We start from the raw sequence: 13,404 nt of genomic DNA on the forward strand, positions 1-13,404 counted from the left end.
AGCTGCAAAGAATTTGTACTGAGGAAGGCACCTGCAGAAAGCCAGTAAGGCCCCAAAGGTAAGTGGTGCTGACAGTGGAGGAGGCATGGCCACAGTTGCTGATGCATTAGTTCAGTACATCCCCACAACAGTGTCCACGGACAGAATTTCTAAGGAACACTGACTGCAGCTTAAGGCTGCCCTCCAATGGCATAAAACCTGAAGAAGCGGGATAGTAGAACTACCACTTGCCATTACCCTATTGTAAATTCTCCCAAAGCACAATGAACCTCTCCAGCGCAAGGAACTGCAATTTTGTACCTCCACATGCCATTCACTTTCGACCTATATGAATGAAGGAATGAAGGCCTCTATGGAGGGAGAAACAGCAACTGTTTAACAGAGTAGAGCAACACTTCACACAAATACTGTACCCAATTGCAGGAGAAATGTAATGTGTAATTACCAAGAGAAGAATCTGGCCAGGTTGCCAGAGTTAACGTCCTTAACTCTTGCAAAATAATTTCATGGACTATTTTATAATTACATGTGATCAGAACTAACTGGTAAGATGTTGATTCTCACAATAAAGTCCCTCTGACAAGTGCACACCTGTTCAATACTGACTTTGAGGATAGAATGTCTTACGGAACCACCAAAGACCACTTCCTAAGCAGCCCTGCATTTTCCTTGATGACCTTCTATATAAGTACTACCTAGATCCTACCCTGCTTAGCTATTAAGAGCTGATGAGATACTGAATTGGGATTCCTTCTTTTGTTTCACTCCAGTATTGTATTAGAGCCATTACACTTCTTTATGTAAGTTTTCATTATAACCTACATTTTGAAAGAGTTCAGATACTTGGTCATTAAGAATTTAGTTTAATTTGAGTGAGATTATGCATGCAATTTCTCAGTATTTAGTAATTATTATTCTTTTTATATACACTATGCTTGAATCTAAATTTTAATATTTTTAGTTACCAAAACAAGAAAACCAAATGTTGTGCTCTTCTGACTACTATCTAGTTAGAAGGTGAATGTTCTTACTATTTTTTCCTTATCCCCTGTTAACATACCATTGCAAGGCTAAGTCAACCCAATCACTTTGTTGGTAGCCCTAAAATGATACCATGTCAACAAGAGATGGGGAAAAAACAGTGAACATCTTCATCCATTTGACTTCTCCCAAGTTTGCCTGGCATGCACTGACATCCCACAGATTTCAAGAGGATCTGGAGTGGATGACAAACATCAGAAATTAACAAACAAAATTAAATGGGCACTGCCATAACAGATCAGACCAAATGTCCATCTAATCCAGTATCAAGTTTCCGACAGTACTTACTACCGATGATTGGGGGGGTTGGGGGGGAGGGGCGCATGGGGTGGCACAGAAAAAAGTTTCAAGAAACACTGTGATGGACAATTATGGAATAACCTGCTCATATGGAAATTTTCTTCCTAATCCCCACTAGTTAGGAATGGAGTTATACCCTTAGGCATGAGGATTTATATTCCTTGTAAAATGTTTTATCCTACCTAATTAAACTGTTGGTGTTCTTATCAATATAAATGTTTAATCTATATAAATGCTCATGGCCTCAGTCACATCTTGTAGTAATGACTTCCCAGGTTAGGTTAATCATCCGCTGTGTAAGGAAGTGTGTCCTATGGGCCTGATTATTTTTCCACTTAAGTCCATGGAATTTTGCTGTTGATTTCAAAGGGACCAGGACACAGGGTCCTCTGTGTATTCCTGAGCTGATATTTATGTAAGCAGTATATTTACATACATATTAACAGAAGTCAGTACATACTAGAAAACACGTTAGCAGTAAAGCACCTAAGCAATTATTGAAGTACTGAGAAAAATTTAAATTAAACCACAATACAAAAGAAAATAACTATGATGGCTACTATAACACAAGTCTTACTTTTCTAACTCCTCAGGATCAAACTTCCACCATGTGTCTGGCTCATGGAATTCCACTCTGTAGCCTTTCCCTAGAGCCTACAGCAAATAAAGAAATACAGTATGCATGATAGGTGTAACATTATTATACTAGTTTATGCTGCAACAAACATAACGTCATTAAATAGAAAAAATACTAATGAAAAACAGACTTATTGAAATTAAATACTAAGCAGTCTTAGCCCATTGAACTTTAGATCACTTACCCCACAACCTCTAGGTTTCATCTTAGGATAAAAACATTAGGTCAAGTCAATCCAAACTAGACTATCCCCATACCTGTTAGTGGCTATGTCAAAGAAATAGCCTGTTCAAGGAGAGAAAGGAATGTCAACAAGGAAGACCCATTACTAGACAAAGTAGTTGCATTCATGCTTTGTGAAGGTAGGTCTGCAAAAAAAAACAACACAGTATAACAACAATGGATTTAATTACACAGTAGCTATATTTACCGTTTCCACATACGGCTTCATTTCCCAGGCTTGAGTATTAGTGTTGTCTATTATAACTGGAGATCTTCCCTGTTCCATAGCTTGCTTTGCTGCAGTAAATAAAGATTAGAATACAACCCTCAATATATGAGTGAAAAATTGGAATGAATATTCTGTCTATTTCAAGTAAAATGATGACAAGCATTTTTGTTCTACAAGAGGTTTGCATTAGTATGTTGTGATTAATTAAGGAATCTAAACTGGATTTCTATTTAATTAGATTCCACTTAAATAAGGCGGTCACAGCTTCAGGGTAAACCAACAAACAGTAATCTGCTTAACACAGACAAGTGCTAATAGAGCTATATAGTTAACAGGGAAAACTGCCTATTTCCTTCTTGATTCCTAATAAGCAGCTACGGAGGCATTTGTTATGGGGAACAAGACAAGAAGAGTGTTGGCTAAAGAACTTTTATCGTTACTTTTACAGTTAATTCCTAGAATAATAATTACAAGGGCCACATTACATGGAATACACATTTATTGTGACAGAGATGGCATGAAAATGCTTCTAGAAAAACTTATGCTTAAGTTACTTTATTGCTTTCAGCAACTAATATATCCATTAATAAAAATCCTATATGAATAACTGCAAACTATCAAGCCTAGAACTTTTGGCTGAGCTAGCGCATATCTTTTAAAAAGACCTTCCATCTTGATTTAAAGACTTCAACCACCACATTTCTAGGTAACAGGTTTCAGAGTGGTAGTCGTGTTAGTCTGTATCAGCAAAAAAACTTCAGAAACAGACTCCACCGAGAAACTGCAGAACTGGAATTAATTTGCAAACTGGACACCATTAAATTAGGCTTGAATAAAGGGTGGGAGTGGATGGGTCATTACATAAAGTAAAACTATTTCCCCATGCTAATTTTTTCCCCTACTGGTACTCATACCTTCTGGTCAACTGTTTGAAATGGGCCATCCAGATTATCACTACAAAAGTTTTTTGTTCTCCTGCTTATAATAGCCCACCTTAATTGATTAGTCTTGTTCGAGTTGGTATGGTAACACCCATTTTTTCATGTTCTCTGTGTGTATCTGTATATATCTTCCTACTGTGTTTTCCACTGCATGCATCCAATGAAGCGGGTTTTAGCCCATTAAAGCTTATGCCCAAATAAATTTGTTCATCTCTAAGGTGCCAAATACTCCTCGTTCTTATTTCTAGGTAAATTGTTCTCATAGCTAATTAACCTTTTTGTAAAAAAAATCTGCACCCTGTTTCTGATCTTAATTTATTCTAGCTTCTAGTTCAGGGGTTCTCAAACTGAGGGCCGTGACCCCTCAGGGAGGTCGCAAGATTATTACATGGGGGGTCACCAGCCGTCAGCCTCCACTCCCAAACTCCACTTCACTTCCATCATTTATAATAGTGTTAAATGTAAAAAAGTGTTTCTAATTTATAAGGGGGAGGTGGGTCACAGTCAGAGGCTTGCTGTGTGAAAGGGGTCACCAATACAAAAGTTTGAGAACAACTGTTCTAGTCACTGCATCTTGTTATGGCTTCTGTATTAAACCGAAAAGGCCTCTACTACCAGAAATCTTTTCCCCACATAGATACTTATAGACAGATCAAGTATCACCAGTGAACTTTCTTTGTTGAATGGAGTTTTAGTCTCACTGTAAGACCTCAAATCATTCTGGTAGCTCTTTTCTAAATCCTTTCCAATTCATCAAAATCCATTTTTAAGTGTGGAAACCAAAACGGAATGCAGTATTCCAGTAAGGACTAGCCACTAGGTAACATGTGGTGGTAAAGAGGAGGCAAGACTGACTCAAATGCAAAAAAGGAGTAAGAAGGAAATTGGAAGGAGTAGCCTGGTAGCGAGTGAGTGGAAGCAGGGATAACAGCAAATGGAATGGCCCAGAGAATGGTGTGGTGGTGAACAGAAATAGAGAAATGTGAGAAGTATCTAGGGGAAAGGAGTAGGAGCAGAGAGGGGGAAGGACAAAAGGGTCTATAAAAGGGATGGGAAAACTACAGCCAGGGGGCCGCAACTGGCCCTCCAGACATTTTATTCTGGCCCTCGAGCTTCCAGCGGGAAGCAGGGTCTGGGGCTTGCCCTGCTCCAGCTGGGGAGCGGGGATGGGGGCTTGCCCCGCTCCACGCAGCTCCCAGAAGCACCAGCACGTCCCCTATCCGGCTCCTATGAATATGGGCAGCCAGGGGCAGCCCCCCTACACCCCCCCACAGCGCCTCCCACCCGCTGGCAGACACCCACAGATCGGCGCCTTCCCCCGGCTCCTGCCCGCAGCAATCAGCTGGTTTGCGGCGTTCAGGAGGGGGGAGGGAGGAGCGAGGACTTGGCACGCAGGCTCCCCCACCCTCCCCTGCCTCCCGAATGCTGCAAACCAGCTGATTGTTGAGGGCAGGAGACAGGGGGAGTCTGGGCGCCGTGTCCTCGCTCCTCCCCACTCCCTCCTGAACGCCGCAAGCCAGCTGATTGCCGCGGGAAGGAGGCAGGGGAGGAGCGAGGATGCGGCATGCAGCGTAATGGGGGAAGAGGGGGAGGGGATGAAGAGGTGGGTTAAGAGGGGGGGCTTGGGGGAAGGGGTGGAGTGGGCAGGCCGAGGGTTGAGCCCCTCGCCCCGGTGCTTGCAGAGTAGGGGAAGCTGCCGCTGCTGCACAATGTGCTTCTCCTAGTCTACAGCACCTTCAGCCTCCTTGCCTGCCTCACTGTTTCCAGTACCAGTGCCTGTCTGGGGTAAGGCGCGGGAACCTCCCAACTATAGTACTGTACTGTACAGTCTCATGCTTAAAGCACTTGAATCATAGAATATCAGGGTTGGAAGGGATCTCAGGAGGTCATCTAGTCCAACCCCTTGCTCAAAGCAGGACCAATCCCCCAATTTTTGCCCCAGATCCCTAAATGGCCCCCTCAAGGATTGCACTCACAACCCTGGGTTTAGCAAGCCAATGCTCAAACCACTGAGCTAACCCTCCCCACAAATGTCATCTTGGAGAACTGGATTCTATCACTGCTTCTCCCATGAATTTCCTATGTGTTACTAGGCAAGCCACTTAAATGAAACTTTTCAGAGGCTGCCACTAATTGTGTGTGTGACCCAAGGACCTCTTGATGCCAACTAGCAGAGGACACAGGGGTGCATAAGGGTTACAGGGATCCCCTGGTTCTGGTATTTACATTCACCAAAAACTGTCATGCCAGGTTTCTACTGAAAGCCTGCCACTGTTCATCATAATCATTGTGAAATGTATGTGTGAATAATATGTAAGGAGCTATGTATATGTAACTGTGAATTATGCCTTGAAGTTAAAGACAGATCACCTGGAGGTGACATACCTTAAGAAAGGTTACACCAGACATGAGGTAGGAGACATTTATCTCCTTGTCTCACCACTGTGTATTCTGTATCTTACAATGGAAATCTATTTGCGTACTGAATCAAATACCATTGAAGAGATTGTGGGGACTTCAGGAGAAGAAATCAAGAGGAAGATGTGAACAGCATGTGGGGTTGGGGGGAGGAGAAAAGAAAACCCTATTTACAGCTGAAGAACAAATGACTGGTCTATTATATCAATATATATCAGAGATACCCTGGCATCCTTCATCTTGGAGACAAGGTGCCAGCAGGCCTTTGGTCTCATGAAAGGAAGGTCCCAGCCATTCTGGTTGAAAATACCATGAAAAGCACTTTGGGTAAGCAGTACCTTATCAGAGAAGAGGGCATGTTGCTACTTAAGTTGTAGTAGTGAAGCCTATCACTGAAAGGGTGCACTAGAGGGACTCAAGTACAGGTCACCCTGTAACTGTGACAATGATAACGTAATTAAAGACAGTAGCATAATACATATGCACAAGGAGGTCAAATTAAAGTTGCATAAGCAACCATAATTCTGCTATTTCCTAATGTTTGACTACTTGACTTTGCAACCTTACATTATTAACAGTGTTTTAAATGCAATATACAATTATAATATATAAATTGTTTTAGCATCAGTTACAATCTGTAAATTTAATTTTCAAATTAATATTTTGGAATCTAAAATTTCACTCTGAGCTAAAATCTAATTAGTAGTTTTGTAAAATAGGTATCAGGTAACTCTCAAGTGCTCTGACATGGATAACGTTAAATTACCTTTCCAGCTTTACAAAAATTTCATAGAATCATAGAATATCAGGGTTGGAAGGGACCTCAGGAGGTCATCTAGTCCAACCCCCTGCTCAAAGCAGGACCAACCCCCAATTAAATCATCCCAGCCAGGGCTTTGTCAAGCCTGACCTTAAAAACTTCTAAGGAAGGAGATTCTACCACCTCCCTAGGTAACGCATTCCAGTGTTTCACCACCCTCCTAGTGAAAAAGTTTTTCCTAATATCCAACCTAAACCTCCCCCACTGCAACTTGAGACCATTACTCCTTGTCCTGTCCTCTTCCACCATTGAGAATAGTCTAGAACCATCCTCTCTGGAACCACTTCTCAGGTAGTTGAAAGCAGCTATCAAATTCCCTCTCATTCTTCTCTTCCGCAGACTAAACAATCCCAGCTCCCTCAGCCTCTCCTCATAAGTCATGTGTTCCAGACCCCTAATCATTTTTGTTGCCCTTCGCTGGACTCTCTCCAATTTATCCACATCCTTCTTGAAGTGTGGGGCCCAAAACTGGACACAGTACTCCAGATGAGGCCTCACCAATGTCGAACAGAGGGGAACGATGAACGATCACGTCCCTCGATCTGCTCGCTATGCCCCTACTTATACATCCCAAAATGCCATTGGCCTTCTTGGCAACAAGGGCACACTGCTGGCTCATATCCAGCTTCTCGTCCACTGTCACCCCTACGTCCTTTTCCGCAGAACTGCTGCCTAGCCATTCGGTCCCTAGTCTGTAGCTGTGCATTGGGTTCTTCCGTCCTAAGTGCAGGACCCTGCACTTATCCTTATTGAACCTCATCAGATTTCTTTGGGCCCAATCCTCCAATTTGTCTAGGTCCCTCTATATCCTATCCCTGCCCTCCAGCGTATCTACCACTCCTCCCAGTTTAGTATCATCCGCAAATTTGCCGAGAGTGCAATCCACACCATCCTCCAGATCATTTATGAAGATATTGAACAAAACCGACCCCTGGGGCACTCCACTTGACACCGGCTGCCAACTAGACATGGAGCCATTGATCACTACCCGTTGAGCCCGACAATCTAGCCAACTTTCTACCCACCTTATAGTGCATTCATCCAGCCCATACTTCTTTAACTTGCTGACAAGAATACTGTGGGAGACCGTGTCAAAAGCTTTGCTAAAGTCAAGAAACAATACATCCACTGCTTTCCCTTCATCCACAGAACCAGTAATCTCATCATAGAAGGCGATTAGATTAGTCAGGCATGACCTTCCCCCGGTGAATCCATGCTGACTGTTCCTGATCACTTTCCTCTCATGTAAGTACTTCAGGATTGATTCTTTGAGGACCTGCTCCATGATTTTTCCGGGGACTGAGGTGAGGCTGACTGGCCTGTAGTTCCCAGGATCCTCCTTCTTCCCTTTTTTAAAGATTGGCATTACATTAGCCTTTTTCCAGTCATCTGGGACTTCCCCCGTTCGCCACGAGTTTTCAAAGAGAATGGCCAATGGCTCTGCAATCACAGTCGCCAATTCCTTTAGCACTCTCGGATGCAACTCGTCCGGCCCCATGGACTTGTGCACATCCAGCTTTTCTAAATAGTCCCTAACCACCTCTGTCTCCACAGAGGGCTGGCCATCTACTCCCCATGTTGTGACGCCCAGCGCAGCAGTCTGGGAGCTGACCTTGTTTATTCCTTATTCTTGACTGACTAATTTCCTCATTTGGGAAGTGTACTTTCATTTTTGCTTTCTTCACTGTAATCCTAGTATAAGTAGTATTCAAGGCTTATATACATGTGTAGGGCTACAAGTACTTTAGCAAGTCTATGAATAAATGTATACACCTCCCCAACACCTACATAATGATGTAATTAATAGCTGCTTGCACCCAAAGCTGTATAAAGGCATTCACTGCACGCTAAAACTGAAGGTAATGAGTTGTTCTGGTACTGCACACACACACCCCAGCTTCAGAAAATAGGAACAGTATTCCTATTAAATATTGAAATACAGAAATATTGGATAACTTAGATAAATGGATAAGGAGATATAGAGCTTTTCACCTCTAGGTCACTAGTCTGAGCTAGTCTCAGGTCAGAAAGGACTAAAAATCATTATCAAATGACAGCTGTTTGGTGGCCTTTATTTATATTTTTATTTATAAAATGCCCTCTAACATGTCTCAGGGACAAAAAACACTTAAGAATGTACATTTTTTGCCCTCCTCTAGAAGAAAAAAATTACAGTTCTCCAAAACAAAATTCCCTTCCAAAACAATTTCTAATCAAACACTGTGTCATAAGGCCAACATACCAGATTATTGCTGACCAACACAGGAAAAAAAATTTGAACTGAGAATATTCTATTACTTAACATTTAAATCTAGAATCTAAATCTCTCAAGCACTTCAGCTGACCTCATTCACCATGCTGGCTCACTGGGAGAAAAGTTGTTTTTTCTATAGCTAAGATCTAGAATAAGTAAAGCTTTTCAAGATTAAAGTCAAACTCTGCTCGATATCAAGAAATGAACTAGAAAACTATGAAAACTTCTGTAATACATTTCCTGCATGCAGGAAACCATATTTTGCACTAGTTGGAGTACACAAGACTTTTTCAGTGTGACCCAAATCAGAGCTTTTTCAGTAACCAAATCCAGAAAACACAGTGGCATGGAAAACTGTGATGAGGTCTGGATGTGTAAGAAAATGTTGTAAACAACTTAAGAACATAACAACGGCAATACTGGGTCAGACCAAAGGTTCATCTAGCCCAGTATCCTGTCTTCCGACAGTGGCCAATGGCTGGTGCCCCAAAGGGAATGAGCAGAACAGGTAATCATCAAGTGATCCATCCCGTGTCGCCCATTCCCAGCTTCTGGCAAATAGAGGCTAGGGACACCATCCCTGCCCATCCTGGCTAACAGCCATTGATGAACCTATCCTCCATGAACTTAACTAGTTCTTTTTTTAACTTGCCAGACAGACGTAAAAAAACTACAAACAAACAAAACATAACAAACTCCTCTCTTCACCACCTCCACGACCACCACCCAAGTTTACAGGGGTCCAAGAGCATTCCCATGTTTAAATTTCCTTGGACGAAAGACAAGCAAATAAAAGGAGTAGAAATAATTGTTTCCTTTAACCCATCAGCCACTTCTATTTTGTCTGGTTTACACAGAAAGATCATTCTCATCCAAGTCCCAATCTTGGCCAGGTGCTGAGATAGCACAGACACATCATCATCCAGGTCTGATAAAAATGAAGATGCAGAGCAGCATTCATTTGCATAAGGATGACCCTACGTCCCAAAATGTCATGCTATTTACAAGAGACAGATAACCAATTGTTCAGAACCACTCTCCAATACCTCTTTGGCCTTGTCTAGAGTAGGAAAAAGGTGCTTATTTTCAAATTGAGTTTAACTATGTATATTAGTGCTAAACAGAATTAACATTAGCTCAATTTTATCAGGTTTAATTATAGCCTTTGCCTACTAAAAATGAGCAAACGATATGAAACTAAGTCTATATTGGTGCTAAATTGGGTTTTAAATTGAGTTGAGTTAATTTGATTGAAAATAAGCACCTTTTCCCCTACTCTACAAAAAGCCTTGGAGAGGAAACTTCAACTAGTGGCCACAGGCAGGTTAACAAAACCTCAGGCCTTGTCTACACTGGGGGGGAGGGGGGAAGATCCATCTAACATACGCAACTTCAGCTACGAGAATAGCGTAGCTAAAGTTGACATATCTTAGATCGACTTAGAATCACTTACTTCGCGTCCTCGCGGCACGGGATCGACAGCCGCCGCTCCCCCGTCAACTCTGCTTCCGCCTCTTGCCCTGGTGGAGTTCCGGAGTCGACGGCAGAGCGATCGGGGATCGATTTATCGTTTCTACACTAGATGTGATAAATCAATCCCCGATAAATCGATCACTACACGGGTAGTGTAGACGTGGCCTCAGTATCAAAGATTGCTGACAGATTTTAAAGGATCAGAATAGTCAAACAACTGTTGTCCATTACCAGGAAGAGATTAGCCACCAAATGAGTTACAGTCTCATTCCAAGTGAATAAGTGTCTATATCAGAAAATCCACCACAATTACCATAGTTGGCAGTTTTAAACAAACGGCCAATTAATCAATTAACCTATACTCTACTCCTGAAGCTGGTCCCTCTCCATAACACTATTGAGAAGCAGTGGATGAAGCCTACACTGTTGCTGTTCCACTATTTCGATGGAATACGAAAATTTATCTGTGCTTACTTGAAAATTTCCTTTTTAAAATAATAAGATCCACAGATCCTTTACAATGGGTACTTCAGCCTGCTTGGAGTTAGAACCACACCTATCAGTCATTAGCAGCCTGGGAATGTGCTACTTCCTGAAGTTCCCTCCAGTTCAGATAACTTCCACAGCCAGGATATTTCAAACCTACTTACATTTACAGATTGTGCTAAATATACTTTGAGGAAAAACACAATTTCTCCTACTGCAAAGCTAGGTAAATACTAACCAATAGCAACAACCCCAAATCCTTGGATGTCAATTTCCATCTCTGTTCTTTATGATCCACTTGTCTCCATGGTGGGCCAGATCTGTGGACCTTATTACTTAAAGAAAGAAAATTTTCAAGTAAACATTGATACATTTTCTTATACTTGGTGCATAGATCCACAGATCCATTAGAACGGGATTTTCATAACAGTGTCCCACCACAATGGGAAGCAGGAAAATGCTTTAAAAATGGACATCCAAACAAGGTAAATTATATAAATATTGCCTCCATCTTTCCTTGGGCACTAAGATGTGGATAAAATTTCTGCCCAAAGAAAGAAAATGCATTGGATAAGTCTGGATGAGCAAATATTCAGAATATGGTGAAGTCTAGCAGATATCAATAGCAGAGACATGACTACTCTGTCCTGAGATTGTCAACGTTCCTAAGGACTGGACTTTGATGATTAACTGAAGGAGGAATATTTCTTGAATTTATTTAAGGAATGGATGCTATGACAGCTGTCTGAATTAAAATTACAATAATAAATATCAGTTTAAAAGCTCTCAATTTATTTAAAAAAAAAAAATTCATCTGATTGAAGATAGTAGCTATCTGGAGGTCTACTCTAATGGACAGGCAGTGTAACAACCCTTCCTGCAAGGTTTCAATCTGGGCGATGCTGTAAGGAGCAGGACAACATGCCAAGGTTGTACTCTGTGACTGTGTGAGGTTAGGGCAAGGTTGATGCCCTAAAGAGAGATTTAATGTTGGGATGTGTAAAAAACTGCCTTTTATTGAATACGCTGAGAACATTATACTACAGAGCCTTGACCTTTTTGCTGGGATGCTCACGCTCTCACAATAAAACGCTCCAGGCTATGGCCACTCAAGGATATGTTTCACTTATTTAACATGGTAGTTATTCTACTGACTGGTGCACAGTCCACAGTTTAAGTTCTATTTGTTTCCTTCTCTTTTGGAGTCCATGACAGCAATAAGTCACTTCATCCAAGTATTCATTTTAAACCTGTCCGGTCCCAGAGGAAGGATTGGTTTTGCAACAGCAGATCTCTTCTGTGAGATAGGGACATCTAAAGATCCAATGCTATGTTAACCAGATCTGAGAACCACAGTATCACTAAAATAGCTGGAAACTGATTTGTCTGAGCATCTAATCCCAAGGTCCAAAGCCCCATATACATGCATGAAACCAATATGAACCCCTTTTCTCTCCCTTTTTCTTCTTTCCAGGGAGAAGCCCTTAGGCCAAGCAATTTTTAGGTTGCAATAATCTCCACTTTTGTTAGTGTTGCTTGTGAAAGCATAGGGAGACACTCAGCATGTCAGATGACAGTTCATATTTGTTTTATTTTTGTTCATCTGATGCCACCTAAAAGTTTTCATGCCCAAAGAAGGCTGCGATGAGATGATGCCTGACTGAACTTGGCTGGCTGTAAAGAGCCTGTATAGTGAAGAGGCCATTCTTTCAAGTAAAAATCTCTGTGAGTTCAAAACACTGAATCCCTCACCACAAGGGAAAACAGCCACATTTATCTCTGACACCAAACCCAGGTTAAATATTGACTAGTGAACATTGAGGAATCTTCTGGCCTTATAAAATGGAGGCCAGGGCAGAAAAAAAATAAATGGTGAGTCAAGAGGCCTCACACTGCCCACTGTTTCTTTCACATCTGGGCTGCTGTCTCTTCCTTCACCCCATAGCCCATGTGTCTGGTGGGAAGTGATGGAAGTAATGACGAGAGACATGGCAACCTGCAACAGAGGTTGAAAACAATAACCTGGATATTAGGGCATGGTGATGCACAGCAGCAGCTGGGAATGACAGCATGATACTTTCCCAGTCTTTTTGGTGTGGCCAGAAATCCCTATCCCTTCAGTACATCTTCCCAGAGTGCATAAGGAAGAGTATATGGCTACAGCTTTTCTTGGGTAAGAAGCTGCAGACCTCCTATGCATTGTTTCACAATACTCAGTACTCTATTGTCTAACAGTGTCTATCTTCTGCTGTGTTATTTGTTTGTTTAAATTTATTTTACTCTTTGATTTTCTAACTCTGATTTCATCTGCTGGCCTTCCTCCTGCAAGCAGGAAGAATTCCCTTTGCATGTGTGTTAAGTGGGGGGAGGTGCATGCCTAGAGGAATCAACACCTGTCTATGGCCTAGTCTTTTCTTCACTGATCTGTCCTGCTGCACTTTGAAGACAAGCAGAGGAACTCTCACAGAGGATTATCTTCCCTGCTGCACTTTGTGAAGGTCAGCAGGGGAAACTGTGCCAATTTTATTATTCATTTATTCACTCTTTGGGAATCTGTCCTCATAATCCTGCTTCAGAAGGGGG

General features: G+C 41.9%; 1 protein-coding gene across 10 annotated transcripts in view; it reads right to left on the minus strand.

Moving 5' to 3' along the window:
- Nucleotides 1-13,404, minus strand: part of LOC125635479 (NEDD4-binding protein 2-like 2) — a 103,581-nt gene that overhangs the window by 74,328 nt on the left and 15,849 nt on the right. For 6 of the 10 annotated variants that reach the window (XR_007356289.2, XM_048847215.2, XM_048847223.2 and 3 more), the window contains 2 exons: nt 2,409-2,497; nt 1,919-1,995 (listed from right to left, as the gene is read on the minus strand). Coding sequence is in view for 9 of the 10 variants with exons in the window: in XM_048847215.2 (XP_048703172.2) it covers nt 1,919-1,995; nt 2,409-2,497 (166 nt within the window). In the remaining variant the exon portion in view is untranslated. Of the gene's footprint in view, nt 1-1,918; nt 1,996-2,408; nt 2,498-7,633; nt 7,943-10,315; nt 10,441-11,059; nt 11,596-13,404 lie in introns of those variants that run through there. The other 4 variants (XM_075127848.1, XM_048847245.2, XM_048847230.2 and 1 more) reach the window with 4 other exon arrangements.

The sequence above is a fragment of the Caretta caretta genome, chromosome 1 (genome assembly GCF_965140235.1).
Source record: "Caretta caretta isolate rCarCar2 chromosome 1, rCarCar1.hap1, whole genome shotgun sequence".
Taxonomy (NCBI): domain Eukaryota; kingdom Metazoa; phylum Chordata; order Testudines; family Cheloniidae; genus Caretta; species Caretta caretta.